Here is a 20737-nt window from a genome sequence, read left to right on the forward strand (position 1 = left end):
GAAAGATGAACTTGGCCAAAGAGAAAGCTTACCAACACATATTTCGAGAAATAGATAAGCGAGATAAACTCGTCTCAAAATAGCAAATGTGTATAATCATATTCTATATAGCAATACGATTTTTATCTCAAGATAGGAGATAGAGTAGGTACATTTTTGAGTGATAGATAAGTTCAGTCTCCACATACCTTTTAGTCGATGAAGTTCCACCAGTTCCTTGAGTAGTTCTTTGTCTTTGTATGATGATCTCCATGGAGTCTAGAGCTCAACTACACTTTCTATCCTAGTCCGAGACTTAGCTATGAGTATACTAGAAATCAAGACTTATAGTTGTGGCAACTAAACTTGACAACAAGCTTGAGATAGCAACGCTTGCGAGTTCGACCGAGTAGTGCTCTAACAATTTCAAAGAATATGGATCTGGTAAATGCAACATAACTTGGTAGAATTATTGTTGTTATCGTCGATTTGGTGATGAATGAATGCTTAAAAGTGTTGATGTATGTAGGATAAATATTTGCAGGGAAGGAGACGGAAATCATCCAGAAAACAAACAAGACTCCGCCAGATTTTCATACAGGCGAGTTGACTCACCGATTTAGGTGGCCTGACTCAGTTAAACGATGACCGGGAGAGCATATTCAAGTCACCAGAAGGCGTATTCTGGTTAACTCCCGACTACTTCCCGTCTAACTCCGGCGACTAATTTTGGGAGAAACTTTCTAGAGACTTATTTTCACACATGGGCTTGGTGGGCCACTTGGAAGTGAGACAAAGAAGAAAATGCTATAAAAGGAAACCTTTCTCTACTTCTTCTACTTTTGTTCTAGAGTTTAGAAACATTAAAAAATTTCTGTTTCTTCTTGTTATGAACTCCATGAACATGAGCTAGATTTTTATTATTGGTTATTGATTAGTTTGATTTTACAAAACATGCTTCTTTGATTAACGAATTACTTTTGTTTCAATTTTATCGTTCATGATTCTCTAGAAATATAATTGCATGATTGACGTATTGCAACATGATGTGACTGTTTGTTTAGTCAAGTTGCAAATTGGTTGAACTCATATTCATATCTATAGCTAGATTAGGGTTTATTATACGAAAAAGATAAATTCATGATTGCAAGTAGCATAATTGTGCTTATTTGTTGTAGTGGTATATCCTAGTAATCACAAGTGAATCGTGACCTTTGTTGAATTTTTTGCGCAATGTATTTCAGTTGCATTGATTGGCCTAATTTCATGAATCTTAGTGCTCCATGGGAATTGAACTTGATTATTGCACTTTCCACGTTCGGTTATTCTTTTGGTAGAACTTATACTTGCATCGTTTTACATGTACCTGTGATAAAATCAGGAAATTGACGGAGTAGTCTTGCGCCTAAGGTACTCTAGGGATTTTGATAAAAATGAGATTAAATATCAGTTCTATTTATTAGTACAAGAAAATGTTAGTGAATGAAAACGAAATCCTTGACCAATATTTCCACTTATTTGATTTGCTTGTTATATTTCCACATATAACAATCCTAGACCTCTCTGTGGGAACGATCATTTCTTACCTTTGCTTCATGATAAATTATAAGTAGTGAGAAAGTGAATATATTTTTGACATGTTACGACGGCAATCATTCTTCAAAAAGCAATGTATTGGCAATATGGATACTATTGTCGGGGAGATTGAGGATATGCCAACTGAGACTGACTACTTGGAGACTTAAAAGGACAGTTGGGAACCCCCTGAAGGTGACAAGATCAAAATTAACTTTGATGGAGCAGTAGGAACTAAGGGCTTTGCTTTTTGGTGTTGTGGCTAGGGATACTGAAATAAAACTTCAGGACTGCCAGAATAAGAGTTACTCTTACTGCATGGCAGTACAGGCTGAGGTGTTGTTAGCTGTGGAATTGGCCACAAGTAAAGCATTCGAGGATATTGTGCTTGGAGGGGATTCGTTTATTGTCATCAATGCTCTTAAGTATAAGCAGTATAAACCCAACTGGCGTATTCAAAAAATAATTAACAGAGTCAGAGACGATCTTATGAGATTCAGGTCTGTGGAGTTCAGATATATTAAAAAGACTGCCAATAATATGGCACATAACTTAGCAGCTTTGGCTGTTAATACCTAATCTTCAAATGAGTAACTTATCTCCTCTCCTTTTTGTATTTCTCAGCTCATTCCCTTGCTGATTAAATTTTTTCTTTTTTTTTTTTTTGGATTGAAGCCTAGCTTGTTGCTCGGCTACCGATTAGTTTCTTGTCTGATGAGAATTTTTTCGAATAATATACATTTCGTTAAACTAAAATAAAAATGAATTTTTTTCACCTTCTTAAATTAAAAGAATTTTGGTTTCACATAAGATTCACACCAAGTTCCCATTGGAGATATTCTTGGAGCAGTAAAAATCAACACGTTAACATTTTTGACAAGATATAACTGCAGCCAATTATCAGCCCAAACAACCATGCATTAAAAATAATATTTGGTACATAATGCGTTCGGCATTGAAAATTTAGTTATGTGCATTGTTTATTAAATTGTTTGTCATCATCACATAATCATCTGGCAATTTGCCCTTAACACTTCCCTGATAGCTCTTTCTTTGTTGCCCATAATCTGATACAAGATCTTGAAATCTTGTCAAGTTGCATCATCACTTTAATAAACTTCCTTGCCCGAAGATTAGTTGTATCCTTCTGAACTAGGCGACAAATCTTGATAGGAAAGCTATGGATAAAATTGTTCCCTTTGTAGGCTGATGAAGAAGATCTTAAAGGCTTTTCTTCTCATTGATGCAAGCCTTCAAGGATATTGAATTTTTTTAATTCGATTTTTTGTTTTTATTATTAGAACTTGTAATTTTGGGGTGTATTCTTTAGAGCAAGGACTACTGGATGGAGTGTTTTTACTCTATTGCTTTCAAGTCCAACAAAAACATCCCCACTGTTAGGACCTTTCCCACCTTCTTTTTTTTTTTGTTTTTTTTTTTTTTTTTTTTTTGCTAAGAAACGCATATGCATTAACCAAGGAGAGAATTACAAACATCCACAATGGGTTCTTTCCTTACAAGACTGTCCAAAAAAAGAGAAAAATAAACTCAAATATCCTTAATGCAATATTTTCTAGCCCGATCTGCTAGTTTGTTCTTAATGCGTTTAATATACACAACATTATAATAACTACAATTAAGGTTGCACATGAGCTGGTACGATCCGGTTTTCTGTTGGAACCTGTACCTGGAGTTGACCAGTATCTCATTTTGAGGACCGGTACTTGTACCTGAGCTTGTGCCTGTACCTGGAAAACCAGTATGGTTCCACTCCGGTATCGGGTTTTACCCATGAGCTATGTTATCATCTCCATCTAAACTCACTATACTCGAAAGATGTCCAAAACCAATTACATTTGCATTGAATCATGCTTAAAAAAATACATTTAATTAATCAATTCACTGGATGAGTTTGATCAAACATTCAAACCCTTTATTTTGCAAGGGATTTCAAAATATGGGTCTCGTTTACTATATTGATTCATCTTATTTTTCATTCAAGTTGCTTAAGAAAAGCACTATTACACTCAGGTTGCAGACACAACCCTATATTATTCTGCTACTTCAACTAACCAATCCACTAAGATCCTTCTCATGGTCACTTTTACATCTTCTTATACTTTCTGATGTAATCTGCTTATGGCCTTCTTTTGTTCACAATCTACAATAAATCAAAAACCCATATTAGAAATCATATAAATAAATAAAATCTATGTGCATTACAACCAAGATCCCAAATTACAAATCAAAACCCCTGATTTTCAAAACTTCCAAATCATTGAAAAATTAGTAAATCAGGATCCCAAAATCTTGTATTCGGTAAAATCGATAACTCCTACCTAAAATTAAGAAATGAAATCAACATAAACCACAAATGAATCAAGATCCCCAATCATTATTATTACCTCAATTCTGAAACTACTTCATCTACTAAAACTCCATCAGATAGCAGCAACAGGAGCAACACAATCATGTTTAGATAAACAAGTAGAAGAACAAGAGAAACAACATCTCAAACAAAACGAAGTTAAAGGAATCACACCCTTTCACATCAGCAGCAGCAGCATCCGTTTTCACGGCAGTCTCAGAAAAAAAAGATGAGAAGAAGAAGAACCCAGAGATGAGGCTATCTTATAATCCCTATTACAATACCTAAATTGTAAGATTAAGATTAATTTTTAGAGTTCTAATCAATGGCTAAAAATTAAACAGGTATTTGTTCCGGGACAAGCCGGGAATTTGTTGAGAACCGGTCCTTGTACCCATCCTACACCGGTTCTCATTTCCATTCCCGTTCCTTGTACCTCCTCCCCCGATTCCGGTTCTTTTTTTCCCGATTCTAGTCCGGTACATCGGGTTATTTTTGCAGCCTTAACTACAACTAGTGATTGAAAGCCGACAGTCATCCAAAATTCACTGCTTCTGGATCCCACATTATCACTACCTCCATTCACAAAATCCACCCATCGAAGGAAATCACTGACATTTACATCTTCGATGCAAGGTCATAAAAAAGGATGACATGACTAACTGGGGGTAAAGGAAAAAATCTAGATTAGACTTTCTCCATGACCTTGGATCTTAAGTCCACGTCATTTTCTTGTCTCTGAATTTTTATTTTTATTTTTTCTTGTCGTTTAGGGCATCTCCAATAAAGAGTGGAAACATTATTTTTTTCATGACATATAGATCCCCATTTAGCATAAATTCATCTCCAATAGTTACGTCCAAAAACTAGGAAGGATGAAATACTAAATAAGGTGTTAAAGAAATTATTAACTACACCTTCGGATTCACACCCAAATCGTATTTTTTTATCTTTTTTAAGACAAAATATATTATCAAGATTCTTTTTGTTAGGGTTAGCTATTAAAATTAATTTTCTTTTAGAATAATCATTTACATTAAAATTAAATTATTAAATTAATTTTCATAGATTAGGCATTGCTATTCAAAGAGGAGTTGGAGCACAACTTGTTGCTAGGCTACCAACCAAAAGTTTTGTATGAGTATCATTAGTTTAAATCCTCCTAGTTTAAATTATTTCCTAAAAAAATAATAATAAAATGATTAAAATTTTATTACATAGGATATTCTAAGGGTTAAATCCTATATTATTGGAGATAGTTTATTAGTTATAAGGTCATATATTTATTACATGTATAAACTCTCCTAAATAAATGTTTTAATAACACTTCAACTTATGATATTTTACACCCACTGTTGGAGATGTTCTAAGAATGACCTTCGCTTAGACTCTTTTTTGTCATCTATCATTATTCTTTTTGTGTCACTTAGTAATGAGCTTAAATGCTAGAACACCGCTGCCACGGTGGGGAGGGCCGACCGAAGAAAAACGACACACCGCTTCAATTTTGAAAATTGTGTCTAAAGTGAAAGTATTACTTTTCCTGAAACTGAGGGAGTACATCGTTTTATTAGTGGTAACGGAAAATTAGTTTGTTTGTTTTTTTTTTGAATAGGAGAATATTATTTAAAGGCTCGAAATTCAAGGGTTACATTGTTTAGGAATGTAGCATTCCTAATCTTTACAATCGGGTAAATAAAACCTTAGCATAACTAATTCCCAATTATAAGCATTAACTTCTGACTGTCTTATTCGATTAGACTTTATCTCCTTGATAGCGTGAATGTTCTTGCTAATTTTGATTCCTATTACCTGCATAGTTTCATTACAAACCTGGTTATTTCTTGATCTCGATTTCTTAATCCACAGTTGGTGTAAAGCACAGGAGTTACAGCTAGCCAAATAGTTGTTGATGGAGTGATGGAGGTAGATCCGGAGTGTGAAGGTTATGAAACCTTCTTCAATGACTATCCACAAGAATAGCTTAAATTTTGAAGGATACTTCAGAGTCTGAACAATGAAGTGATCCAACGGTGTTGCTGAGGTGTCGTTGTTGTGGTGTGGTGTACGCTCTTGTCCCCACCTTCTATGAGAACCTTTTGTCGATGTTGATGTGAAACTTGCGTAACTGAATCATGTTGTTGACGATTCACAGATCCTAAGCTATCCTCGGTACTACTAATACACTTAATTAAAAACTTAGAAGAAAACAGAAAAGCAGATACAGGTTGACGATTACGGTAACGGTAACTCTCCGACTGGTTGGCATAGTTCCGACTAAAATCTTTATTCCTTGAATTCAGCTGCTTAAGTGGGGATGGAAGTTGTGGTTGTTGGTGACGGTGCAGAGCTAATTGTTGGTGTAGAATTATATTAGACGATAGTAATCAGCAGAGGCCGTAACCTGAGACTGGAATTAAAGAACGACTAAAACATGGTGTCGTAGCACACTTATTTATGAAGGCTATTATTGGGGCGTCACATTCCATTAGAGGGGCGTCACCTAATAGGACAAAAACGAGTCACTCATAAGTAATATCAAAAACCCCTTATCTCAAATAATTTTATAATGATTAAACAACCCTTATTTAGTTAATTTTAATTTAATTTAATTAGATAAAAATTAAATTAATGAATTTTGTTGTATACTTGGTGAATTCTGGGACAAAGTTTTTGTGGAAGAAAAACTGGCCGTAAAATAAACTTCTACGGTTGGAAATAATCCAAATCTAGACGTAAAATCACTTTTACGGTTGGAAATATTCCAAACCTGGACGTAAAATCACTTCTACGGTTGGGATTAAAAGAAAACTGGACATAAAATCAGATTCTACGGTTGGAATTAAAAGGAACCTGGACGTAAAATGAGCTTCTACGGTTAGAACTACTTCGAACCTGGACGTAAAACTACATGCAAATAAAATTCTACGTTGGAATTAATCCAAACCTGGACGTAAAATCGCTTTTACGGTTGGAATTAAAAGAAAACTGGACCTAAAATCGGATTCTACGGTTGGAATTAAAAGAAACCTGGACGTAAAATGAGCTTCTACGGTTGGAACAAATCCAAACCTGGACGTAAAATTACATGCAAATAAAATTCTACGGGTTGGAATTAATCCAAACCTGGACGTAAAATCACTTCTAGTTAAAGGGTAATCTAGACATTTTGTATATGTGTTAGGATATCCCATAACCACTTTTTTGGACATTAAGAATCCAAGTGAAGCCCCTCTATTGGAGTGTGACGCCCCAATAATAGCCTTCTTATATATGGCTGCAACATGTGTTACATCCTTTGTAGTGATTTGCATAATAACTATGCATTCAATTTTCGAAAATTGTGCCGAAAATGATAAACACCTCCGGATTTTTCGTAAAAACTCTAAATCTGATATTGTTGTTTGTATTCAGTGTGTAGATCTCTTTAAAGTCTTTTCCAACGAGATAAAATTTGTAAAATTCCAAAGCACGAATTTTTAGATATGTTATATATTCTAGTTTGCTTACCAATTATACCCCTAAAAAATAGGATACATAAGAATTATAATAATTAAACTAAAAGGGAGGGATAATTTAGTCCAGTGAAAAAGACTAACCATGGATATCAAAGATTTCCAATTCTTTTATCAAATTGCACATTTGTGCTAGGTTTCATTTTACAAAAAAGTGGCCATAAAAAAGAGTCCCTCCCTTCGGGCCCTCCGGTCGGTCGGCCAAATTATTGCTTTATTGATCCAGTAATTCATCAGTTTACCTGGAACTGGTTGACAGAAGCTAGAAATTACATAAGATGTTCAGGATAAAACTATTGCAGATTCCATTATAAACATTTCGCATAAAAAAACAAACTAAAATATGTACAATCTCAATAGAACTACGAAGACTTTTTACTTTGCACATATTGCCGGAAAATATATAGTACAAAATGAAGAAAAAAACTGGATTGATATAGACGGCTTCGTTCCAACTTCAAAAATCACTTGTGTGTGAAGAGTTAATTGTCTTTGCAGTTGCTTGAATAGCTAGAAGATAATCTGGATTGAGAAGACTGAAAAAAATCAAATGGTGTTGTTTTTGGCACAGCTAAACCACCTAGTGATCTTCGTGTAGCTGTTGGTGAATCTGCGAGTAATGGTTCGTATACCGGGTTTCTAATTCTGGGTTGAGTTATAGACAATGGGATTACTTCTTTCTCCATCGGTCTTAATTGTGGTTCCACATTTCCTAGGTTCAAGATTGTTCCTGCACCCATTCTCTCTGCTTGTTGAAGTATATTAATTGCGCTTGATCTATATGTATATCGAAAGTACTTGAGAGCTAACACTGGACCCATTCCTGCCACCACTATTAGCTGAGAAACACAAGGTTAAAGTTCTCATCAGTAAAGAGAACTTCCCAAAAGCGAGAAACACTTAACATTAGAACTGTCCAGGGGCAAGAGCCGAGGCTATAACGAACCACTAATGAACAGAAATGGATATAAATTGACTCAAACACTGACCCAATTATAAGGTGGGTGAGGGAAGGATCTAGACTCTGGGGGGTATGTAATAGAGTTTGAGGACAATAGGGATTTTTACTCTATAGAACACCAAAAGTAAGGATCTCGTGCTTTCCTCATCCATATTAGAAGGCAGTAAACATGGCAGTATAAAATGATGTTTTTTTGTCGGAACAATTTTTTTTTTTTTACAGAACTTGAAGATGGCCAAACTACCTCACATAGCATAAACATGTAGGAGAGCTAAACTACACTAAAAGTCTAAAACACTTGAATGGTAAGCATATAAGAAAAATAAAAGAGTTTGTGTGGTAGAACTACTCACAAACATTGTTATCCAGTAAGATGGTTGTCTACAGAGTCGGAACATGATAGTGTACATTGCAGTAGATGGTAAGGTACTCAAGATTAAGTTGATGACGTAGAAGCCAACTAGGTTACCCCATATTGCAAGATGTTGCAAAACTGTGAAGGAGCTACACGTGTGAAAAGAAAACAAATTCTTATGGGTCAGTTGAAAAATTAAACTACATTTTTTGACTTAAGATTCATCATGATGGATGATTGAGGAAATCATATATATATATATATATATATATTGGTGAAGTGGACACTTACTTTGTCTCCATTGTTACAACAAAAGCCTGCAACCAAATACATCCAGAGAGTGCGACCATCGAAAGTTCTTCCATTTCACTTTTTTCATTGGCATAAACGTGAATACTAATTAAGAAGACAACAAGCGCCTGCAATAAAATTCCGTTATCAGCTGAACCAGCAACAAGACAAAAGCCAAGAAATTAAAAAGTTGAGATGAGCAGATGAAAGCTATTTCTGCCTTATATTTTTTCTTCTGTTTGAGTAGTTATACACACTTCACTTCCTCATTTCTCGCTACAGTAGAAAGATCGTACTGAACTTATGCTGATTCTTTACAAAGTTAAAACAGGTCATTTTACACTTGAATCCTCTCTATTCATTGGTTTACATTCAGATTTATGAATTGGAATTCGCAAGTATAACCACAAAGCTGTGTAACAACTAACAATGACACGCGACATTTTATATTTGAACTGTGTCCGTAAGTATTGAGACACACGCATGTCCGTACGGCAGGACATGGCTCACACTGTAGCTAAAGCAAAGAGAAGAAGAAAAAGAAAGGAAAAATGCGAGAAGTAAAGGAGATTATGAGATTCAAATTCTTTTCATCTTCATTTTACTGTGCTGAGAGATGGGTGGGAGAGAAGAAAGGAGAAACCTTAAAAGTTATTATTAAGCCTGTCTGATCCAACCCAACCATCTCCATTCTACTTGGGCCAGTTTAGGAACTATGGTTCTATTATTTCCCATTTAATTTTCATTAAATTTGAAGCTCTATATTGTGTATACTGTGTCCCCGCTTCTGTTTTTTTGAGTTGTCGTGTCAAAGTACCGCATTGGACACATGACACCACACCCGTGTTTGTGTCGTCGTTCCACAACCACAAGTAAAAAGCTATAGCCACATTACATAACCATATGAAATTGCATACTCAGAGCACCTTTAGTATGTATCCCAAGACAAGAATGTAACTGCACTTACATGAAATAGAGAACGCCCAAACCATCCCGCAAATGTACTTGGATTTAAAAGCCTGGTTGCAAGAGTAATATACACGATTAGGTCAGATACCAGATGGATAGTTATAAGCTTGAGATGATGTGCAATATTGCTCATAATCCAACAAAAGCAACTAAAATTAAATCAAATAAAAAAAATTATGATCAAAATAAAGAAATGACAGATGAAAAACTACCAACCTTCCAGCCTGGCAATAAAATAAAATTTGTGGGTTTTGCATCACAGTTTTTTCACTAAGATCTTTGTCCAACACACTGACTAGGACAGGGACACTAGTGTAGAAAACATTGTATGCCATCAGACTGAATGAGTTAAATAAACTGGTTCCTGAGATACCTGAAATGAAAGAAAAACTGAACTCTCTAGTGTAAGTATTGGAACACTTGAGACTCGTCATATTACGATATTATATGACTGAAAGAAGAAGCAAAATCGAAGACAAAACAAAGAAACTAATAGTATAGGAACTCACAAGATCTGAATAAAGCACAACAACAATGATTTGTAAAAGGAATATTGGGACAAAAATGCCGTTCGGTTGTAGGAGTACCGCCCATGGACAAGTATCAATCTTTCAAGAAACCTAAACTCTGCAAATTAATTAAGTAACAAATTTGATTATAACATTAAGCAAGTAATTTCATTTACGATGCCTAACTTATGAACATACAAAATTTCTTAGTTTCAATGACTAAGTTTTTACACCGCGCAATGTGGACGGTAAGAACTCTCCGCAGTACAACAAGAAATATACTAATTTAGGGATAATGGTGTTGGCTTCCCCTTGTGACTAGTTGTAGGCTTTGGGAAACAGAATAAAAAGAGAGACATCTGCATTTCTTAGTTCCTAGCTTATGTCAAAGTCATTAATTGAGCATCATTAATAGGAACTTACTCCCGATGCTATAGTCAGCAGCCCTAGCCGCTTGCATTCCTTCTCTCCCACTAATTCCTACTCCTATATCAGCCTGTTGTATCATCCTCACATCATTTCCCCCATCACCAATAGCCAATGTCCTATAGTCACATGATTTCAGGAGCTCTACAAGCTGTACCAATTCAACAGAATATTAATTCATTGTGAATACTGTATATTGCAACATAAAATTCTTCAAGATGGAAGTAAACAAAATGCTGGATTGCAACATATCAAAATAGCTACTGTTACAGCCTTACAAGTTTCTATAATGATAAGAAGGTGACAATAATATGCAAGATGTACCTGGGCTTTTTGTGATGGTGTTACACGGCAGCAGATGGCTGTCCTAGACAGTATTGCTAATTCAGTAAACGCTTTTCTGTAGTGCTTAAGAACGATTTCAAGAGCCCATCCATCAACAACAAATGCGACATCCTGCTTGGAACAAGACAATAAAAGTTATAAATCCTAAGAGAAGCATATCCTCCAATAAAGATAACCAAAAACAATTTCGTTAATTACGCTCAAAGCGGGAAAAATTTAACAAGATACCCAATATAACCAACTACGTCACCAACAGAAAACAGCTTTAGAGTTTAGAGAACACTCATGACTCTATTTTCAGCAATATCTGCAAGCCTGAAAAGTGCAAACTAGGTCTGGCTATAGAATACAGAACAAGCAACAATATCTAAGTTCAGTATCCTAAATTCAACACAAGGACACCTCGACTTTTGTGTCACAGTGACAACCAAAGTGGAAACCCCCAAGTATAATAAAGAACAATGAGCACCTCACATTCTTCAAAGACATGCGTATTGTCAACAATGTCAAACTAATGCTGAGTGCTGACCCTGCTGGGGGAGTTATTATTGTACCTTAGGCTCTGAAGTAGTTATCCTCATTGTAAGTAACACACGCTCTAAGCTTCTGGAAACTTCATCTACTGTTTTCCCATTAATCATCAGAAGTTGGCCTCTTGGTTCTGTCAACAAAACCAGCAAAGAAACGTTTCACGTTACATGAAAGATATTAGTCTATGGATGGCTTTCAAGTGTCAAAATATTGGTTCCCAAATTATCGAAGTTTATGCATGTGTTATTGTCAAATGCTCAGTTGACACATTAATCCACAACAAGTATATTTCTGTTTATCTAATACAAACACTAATACATCCAAAATTAAGAGAGACTAAAAAAGTCGACGAAACACTACATCGCCATGCACAGCATCAAAAATTAGGTCATATCTTAAATCTACCTGGGGAGATGAAATTGCATAGTAGTGCAATTTGTATTGCTGTATTCTGCTTATCACCAGTCAACATCCAAAAGTTGATACCTGCCTTCCTAAGGGTCTCAATTGTCTCGGGAACCCCATCCTGAAAATCATATTGAAAGAAATCTAGTTATAAATCACAACACAAGGACTAACAGTATCATTATGAGGACATATACCCGCACAACAGTTTCATAACTTTTTGCAACGTTACACTACAAGAAATAAAGAACAAAAGAAAAAGGTACCTGTAGTTTATCCTCTATTGCCGTTATACCAAGGATCTCAAGGTCGTGCTCCAACCTTTGGCAAACCTCAGCCAGTCTCCACTGAATCAACAGTGAATTCATAGAACTGTTAATTGTTACTTATACACAAATAGTATACCTGGAAGCTAAATGTGCTTTCTTACCTCTCTGTCAGTCAAAGTACTGTTCGCCTCTTTATATATCAAAGACCATGAATTATATTCGTCTTCCTCTAACTCACGCCAAGCCAAACATAAGGTACGCAGACCTAATTGAGAATACTGTTCCACGGCTTCAACGAAATTCCTTATTGCTTGCCCTGAAGACTAAGAATTAGCTGATACTAGTATGCACACAACGAACAAATTAAGTTGCAAAGCAACAAGTATGGAATATATATATGTAAGTATCTTCATTCTAAGAATATAATTAGAACTTATGACCCTCAAGGCCTGAACTATGTAATGGTGAATAAACAGGGTCAGATGCCAGCACTATTAATGTTGATATAAAATCTTGGTACTCCGCATAACAACCTTGACCAGTTATCAGCTAATTGGTTACCAAGAAAAAGCTAGTTCTTCTCACAGCGAGCTAAGCAAATAGTTCTCCAAGAACATTTCCGTACATCAGCTTGTTAAACTAGTATAGATGTGACGCAGACAAATGACAACACCGCATATGCAGCGAAATAACTAGACATAATAGCTCCTAGCTTGCGCACAACAGGAAGTCTAAGCATGGGCTAAGGCCAGTTAGGATAGATGCTGACGTGATCATTTCGAAGCATATTTCTTACAACTGTTCAATTCCAATTACTGGTCAAAAACCAAATTACATAAAGATACACGCCGCAGTTACCAGAAGATGCACAAGGAAGAATAGCTTCATCTGCTCCTTTTGACAAAAGGATAATCTTTCCAGTCTTGCAATCCTTTACAACGACTGACATCCTCTTCCTATCAGATGTGAACTCTAGAGTATCCAGTACTTCAAACTGTAGGATTGAGCCATTAAAATTGATTTCTGGAAAACATCAAACAACATGAAGATAGTTACCACCTGCATGAATTCAAATGCACGAGACAGATAAAGAAATTGGACAACAAAGTGATAGCCATACCTAGAATGTTTGAGTTCTTGTTGACAAAAACCATATGCAAGTGAGCAGCAGCATTAACAAGAGCATCCTCGTCCTGTGATTGTGCCTTATAAGTGATTTTCCCACTTTTGCTACATATATCAGACGAAGTAAACAGGGCCGCAAATCAATAAGTTCACAGATACAGACAAGGTGATGTGACATAATATTCATAATTCTGAGTTAGAGATGCTTTTGAGCTCAACATAAGTTGGATAGCAAAGGACCACAAGTTCAGGGTTGTAATATGATCCCGGATTCATATAGAAAAGATAGAAGAATATGCTATCAAGATGAAAAATTACCTTTTTATAGGAATTACGGTATTGCAAATTGCCATGACTGTAAGGAATCGAATAACATCAGGGTTACTATTTGCAACAGCATTCAGCAACTCAATATCTGCAGAATGATTTAGACAAATAAATAAAATCCTTAAAGTCAAAATTAGATGTTATGTATATCTGTTCTATAACTTACGATACCTAGGGTATTGATGTGACGGGAAAAAAAATCAAACAGCTTTTTATGAAAATCAATCCCAAAAATGGTAAGCCTATTGAACAAAAAGTAATCAAATGATCACTTCCAACAGCAAAATTTGCTGTACTAGGAAATGCGGGGTTTCCCACAATATAAGCATGAAGTGGCTAAGGTTTCAAGTTTAAGGATGAAAAAAATCAAGAACTGTGTACATAATAGTAGGACACCTACCCATTGGTAAATGATTTTTTTTTTTTAAATTGAAAGCAGTACAGCATTTTATACAACAAATAGCTTCCAGTATCCAAAATATGATTCATCAACGCTGGAATATTCACAACGTTTTCAGGTAAAACACAAATTTATGTCATGAGGTAGAAAAAAACAGATGCTATAAAATGTAATTGAGATAATAAAGCAAACCTTTTAAGGCATCTGCACTCTCATTCCCATATAATGTGCCACTAATACAGCATCTTTTGAAAATCATCTTGTTCTCAGTTAGGGTCCCAGTTTTATCAGTCAAAATGTACTCAACTTGTCCTAAATCCTCACTTATCGCTGTGCTGCAAAGAGCAAGAACACAAAATGACCAACATACCAAAAAGGAAATAGACTTAAATTATTGTTCCTAGGTCCTCTCCTTTGAATTCCTTACTTTGTTGCATGAGGTGGAGTGCTGGTTTCTTGATCATACATCTCCTTGTCCCAGTCTATAAACTTTGCATATAAACTCTTCACGAGATCTAGAGATACCTGTCATGACAAGATTTCCTTCATATGTAATCCTAACATAGAAATGAACTTTCTAGTATGTTAAGAGCCGTTCGCTTAGCAAACATGAATCTATATCTCTTTTCACATTTTGAAAGATTTTGGCAAACCATGCTAGTGAAAAATTACTAAAAAGAATCATGACTGGCATGGTACAACAGCTCACCTTTATGGATATAGGGATCATGATAGAACATAAAAGCTCGAAGCGCAGAGGAATGACCAGAAGTTCATACCAGGGAGCTTCAACTGGATATTCAACATACCATTGCTACAGGGAACAGGATAACAGGTAAAAGTTACTAATATTAAAACGAAAGGCTTATGTCAAGGAATTAAGAGAACTACATCAGAAAAATAAAGAAACAACGAAATCTTCAAATACAATAATATCCTTCCGTGACTAAGAACTGAAGCATCAATGAGACATATACATAAAAGAATTCAGCAACAAGGAAAAAAAAACACACTAACACGAGATAGTTCCCCTAGCAACATAACCATATAATCGATCCAAGAAAGTGGGAAAATTTTGTTGGAAAAGCCTGAGAAAAACGAATCACTAACAGGTCTCTCCAGGGAGATTCTAGTGAAAAGTTTTTAAGGAATACAATGCACAGGGAATGGGTTAGTGTATGGTTTGATATAGTAGCTCGGAATAATTGAATGAAGCTTGAAACTAACCTTTCGTGCTTCGCTATCCTTCCAGACATTACCAGATATGCCTAAAACAATTACAACCACTATTTGGAACAAAAATATTGCCCCTGTTAACTTGTCAATCATTGCGTCCATAGCTGTAAGTTTTGGTTCAGCTATACCTCTACTCATGCCCAATTTGGTTTCATTGCCTGAAGAATAAGATGAAGGCATCACCATGATCAATATAATTCAAAACACGGGCGCAACACAAAATACCAAATTGGCATTTCAGCAGCTACTGCAACATAGGCATAGGGAAGCACACAGAGTTGTAAAACTGTATTCTAAGCCAAGATGCAAGCGATTCATAAAAGTCATGAATCGTTTCTTCTCGAGATTCTGGTTTGTCTGTTGAACAATCTCTGACACCCACTTTTGACAACCATTTGCTTTATCAAGGTATGCATTTCAAGGTCCAATTTATTCTCCCGTAAAGTGATGCACTTAAGCAATAATAAATTTATATCTTGTGACTCCTGATCGCATAAGGAAACAGGGATTACAGTACTCAACCCACTCTGATTGGTCGATCTTGTCTGCACACCCATGCAAACTAGCAACAAAGATTGCTTGCTTTAAAGAGAGAAAAAAGGATTCCCATAGAAATTGCTAATTCCGTCAATTATCTATCTTCCTTATTCACAAATCTCAATCACCACTCCCCTAGCACAAGGATTTCCTCCAATCAGTTCTTTACAAAGTAATTTGTGAGTCGAGTTTCGTTAATTTTCTCTTCAGTTCTTGCAATTAAATAGTGTCAAAGACTTTCAAGAAGAACACATTGAGATCGAGACAGATCAAAATAATAGACTTGCCTGTATATACAGCTACTCCACATGCCCACTCTGTATTCCGCAAGTAACATGACTGAAGTAGCGTGTTATTAATGGTTAAGGGGCACAAGTCATTGTCAATAAAAGGAGGAAACAATCTCAGATTTGCATCAAATCTTCTAATGTCTTTATCTGGATTGGGACACTCGATGACACCCTGCATATGAGACAATAAATTCATGGACAGATCAGAAGCGTCACATGAAATGAAATCTCAAGTCAGACAACTTGGGGGAAAAGAGGTGTCAAAGAAAACTCGCCTTCATTTTGTGCAATAGTTCAGATGCGAGACCCATGCAAGCAGAGGGTATAACTCTTGTCTTCAAATCCGTCTCCCCATCTAAGGCAGCAGTCTGCAAATGTTATGTTTTAAAATGTTTACGAAGCATTATATCATAAAAGAAGTCTAGCATAACTCTAGCTTCATCATCTGAGGAACATGGAACTATTCAAGCATAAGCATAAAAAGTTAAACATCCTCAAGTTCCCTGCACCAAATTCACCAAAAGCATACATTATGAAATTACTTTCACTTGGTTCTCTTTTGTAACTGATAACTTGAATAAAAGAGACCCAGGAGAAGGGTTTGGAAGATGAACTAAACAGTGAAACAATTTCTGATTAGAAGATCAACTGAAACATGGTTAACAGAAAAATATATAAGGAATTTGTTCGAAAATTGACATAGTAAACTCTCAAATGATTCAAGGAATAGAACTTCAATTCCAAATAAAAATGCAAAATAGTAATGTAAATGTTTTCAGTTAGAAAAAGGGTAAGTACAATAGCAAGGTAGGTGATTATTCACTATTGGATCTTCAGCGTAGTTCTTAAAAACATTTGATGAAAACGACCAGCAAGGATAAAACCAAATGTGTAAAGCAAACAGTACTCTAAAGAAAAAAAGAAAAAGAAACTGGCCATTGAAATGATAGAAACTATAATTACCTCAATATAGCAGACGCCTTGTGGATCAGAAGTACCAAGTAAAACAAGATCACATGGGACTTCATCGTTCTCACGAAGCCACACTATGTTACCAACACAAATGTCTTGTGCTTGAACCTAAACCAACAAAATATCAACATAAAGAGAGATGTATTGAAAGAATTTGATTAAGGGAATCTAGGAAGTGGGGCAGGTAAGAGCGAAAGGCCTAACCTTAGCGTCGCAACAACAAAAAAATTACAGTAAAATTTAAGATGGTAAAGATGAGAACTGTAGGAGTAAACAAATCCACAGAGGGTGGTTCCTTTAGCTAACAACTAAAATAATAAGAAAATTATACTACAATTAGTACATAAGAAGGTTGCAATCTATATATTCTTATCGGTAAATTATGGTGTTACGACATCAACCTTAGGTCGCGGGTGTGAGTATTACCACCCAGCGACTTTATCTCCCTACTAGCGAGGTGATGTATAAGAAGGTTGCAATTAATATTTCAATACTAGTAAAAGCCGTTAGAAAATAACATTGCTGCAATTTTTTCTCTCAAAAAAAGAAAGAGATTGAGATAGGATTTTCATACATGTTGTTTTATCCCTTGCTTTACAACCCATACTTCTTTCTCATTTGCTTTCTTGTCAGATTGGTATCTATTGTAGTCATCCCAGGCCTCTTTGGTCGCTGAGACTGAAAAGATAAAAATAAGGGGACCCCATGTACTTGCAGGATTTACCGGAGTTATAAGTGACCATAGCTGGAGGCATGCAATCAGCAAAAAGTACTGGTTCATGAAACGACTGAAAAATAAATAAAGACATTAGGGAGGAATTCCAAGCAAAAAGACAAGCATGGTAAATCAAAGTGAACATTAAGACAAACAACAGAACAAAGTAAGCATCACCTGAACTGTTCCCATAGATTTTTAGGCAGGAAATTCCATATGGTATACTTTCTATTTGATACGCGGTTGTCACAATACAGATCTTGAGACAAATCATTGTCATTGATGTACACATAACGCTTCATTGTAAATTTAGAAGCGTCTGATCATGTTATGTCAGTCGACACACATTTGAGCAGGTTGCAGAAAAATGACTTAGAAGAGTCTCGCATCCTGTAAGAAAATTTAATTTCTCAAATATATATATATATATCAGTTAAAATACATTAAGACAAATGGTCTGAGAAAAAGGATATCCACATGCACATATGCATACAAGTATTGATATTCGTTTGAACATATAAACCATCACCAAAAACTATACTTCGATAAATCTTTGTATGGAAATCTGACCATGAGTAGAATCCATGTAGCAAGCCATTAACATGTGCTAATCTATGAAAATATGCGTGATCCAAACTCTCGTGCCCAAAATACACATATATAATTTTTCATCAATTTTGTGGTCATGAACTAATTATTTGACTAACGATTTTTTAACTTACAGTAATTTTCCTACAGTTGAATGTAAATGTCCACCAAAGAACGCCGTTCTTATCAAATATCAACCCATTATAGTAGGTCACCCAATTCTCAAAATCCTTTTTCCTAAATTACTCGACCTTCCAGATGAATATGAATTTGACAAAAGACCTATATATGAAAATGTCTAGCAAAGGAAGTAGTTGTTAACTCTACAAACACATTTAACATGTAAAGAATGTTAAACCTACTGAATTTTGACTCCCTGTCCTATCACAATTTCAGAGGAATCAGATTACACTGACAACTAGATTATATAACCAGACAATTTTCTCCTAAGTTAAGTACTATTTCCCAATTGCATCAATTCCCTTAAGAAGTTCCAATATCATCCTACAAATTCTAATGTCATAAACACATTTTCCAGCTGCAATCAACGAAAATGTAGTTTTCTCGCATCCACACTACAAAATCTGCTTAACTCAATAAGAAAAGTATTACAAACTTCACATCGTCTGCAAAATTTCCACATCCAACAACAATTAGCTACATATAATATGTATCAAACTAAGTTTTAAGAAGTAATTTTAATTATCAGTCGGTGGTGATGATTAAATTTCTGAAAATGCAATGAGAAATATAAGATTAAGATTGCGAAAACCTAACAGAACAATCTAAGAGATCTTAAATGAATAAAAATATGGAGAAGATAATCGTACCAAGTTGAAGATGATGTTTGAATTATTCTTGATTCACAAAAATACTGATGATCGGATAGAGATTATACTTGATTTGATTTTATGGGAATTGAAAAAACGAAGAAAATTTTACACTCCAAATTCGTCGGTACCTCGAAAGTTCCTCGACAATAAGTCTTTTTTTTTTTTCTCTTCTGCTGCTTCTTTCTCGTTTGGTGGTGCAAGAAAGGTATGAATCTGAGATAAACGCGTAAATCGAAAATTATTTTCTTGAAAGAAAGCAAACATATGAGAAATTTTTTTTGCTTTTAAAAAAAATAATTGAGTTAGGAGAAGCACGTGCAATATCACGTGATCTTGTGTTAGAATCTGTGAATGAAATATGCGTTATGCCATAGAGCCGAGTGCTTTTACTACTGGAGAATATGGTACTGTGTATGTTGACAACGACAATACTTTTGCTCCAATGCGCTCAGAATCTCTCACCGGAGTCTGGAGGATAAAAAGTGTACCCGAGGTTGTCTCTAATTCTCGATTTGCATTGTGACAGCACTACTATTTATTGATATATTTTGTTTTGCTCTTGAATGCATGAACATGACAGCACCATTCAAATAGAAACCTATTACAGGGGATCTTACAAAAAAGTTTCGACGGCTGGATTCGAATATCCTACAATGAAGATAGGGGACCTAATTCATAAGAAAAATAGTAAAATACTCTTAACCTATTAAATATTGGAACCTAAAAATAATTTGTTTTCATTCCTTTTCTTTTAACTCTTCCATTTTCTTCTTCCTCGTCACCTCCATCGTCTATTTCTTCGATTAATCGCTAATTCTCAAAATAACTCATTATCGTTTAACACCACTTAATCCACCTGCAATGACTTTAGTAAGGTAAAAATCAAAAAACCCATCTTATTTCATTGGTTTTAATGCATGGATAGGGGAATCGATCGAATTAGGTTTTTGAAAAAACAGTTTCAGAGCGGTTTGGTTTCCACACCGTAGACAATGCCTACGGTTCGATTTTCCAACCGTGGACAGTGCCTACGGTTTGGTTTCCCAACCGTAAGTAATCTACGTTTTGGAGTTCTTAACTTCCAAACCGTATATTTTGGGTTCAAAAATCCTACGGTTTGAAAAAATCATACTTCCATACCGTAACTTCTACTTACGGTTGGGAAGTAAGGAGAACATAATAGATTTAGTTTTTTTGTATATGATCATCATCTTCA

General features: G+C 35.4%; 1 protein-coding gene across 1 annotated transcript; it reads right to left on the reverse strand.

Moving 5' to 3' along the window:
* Window positions 1-7634: 7634 nt before the first annotated feature.
* LOC113307619 (phospholipid-transporting ATPase 2-like) lies at window positions 7635-19761 on the reverse strand. The gene is made up of 25 exons (XM_026556073.1): window positions 19519-19761; window positions 18278-18490; window positions 17960-18173; window positions 17377-17493; window positions 16689-16781; window positions 16411-16585; window positions 15578-15744; window positions 15060-15164; window positions 14778-14875; window positions 14543-14685; window positions 13942-14038; window positions 13619-13728; window positions 13357-13521; window positions 12660-12814; window positions 12496-12576; window positions 12230-12350; window positions 11848-11954; window positions 11273-11404; window positions 10946-11099; window positions 10523-10640; window positions 10230-10403; window positions 10012-10063; window positions 9045-9172; window positions 8752-8902; window positions 7635-8276 (listed from the first exon to the last, which is right to left on the reverse strand). The coding sequence occupies exons 2-25, from the start codon at window positions 18400-18402 to the stop codon at window positions 7920-7922; spliced, it is 3339 nt and encodes a 1112-aa protein (XP_026411858.1). The 5' UTR covers window positions 18403-18490; window positions 19519-19761; the 3' UTR covers window positions 7635-7919.
* Between the last annotated feature and the right edge of the window lie 976 nt (window positions 19762-20737).

This window comes from Papaver somniferum, chromosome 1, assembly GCF_003573695.1.
Source record: "Papaver somniferum cultivar HN1 chromosome 1, ASM357369v1, whole genome shotgun sequence".
Lineage (NCBI taxonomy): Eukaryota > Viridiplantae > Streptophyta > Magnoliopsida > Ranunculales > Papaveraceae > Papaver > Papaver somniferum.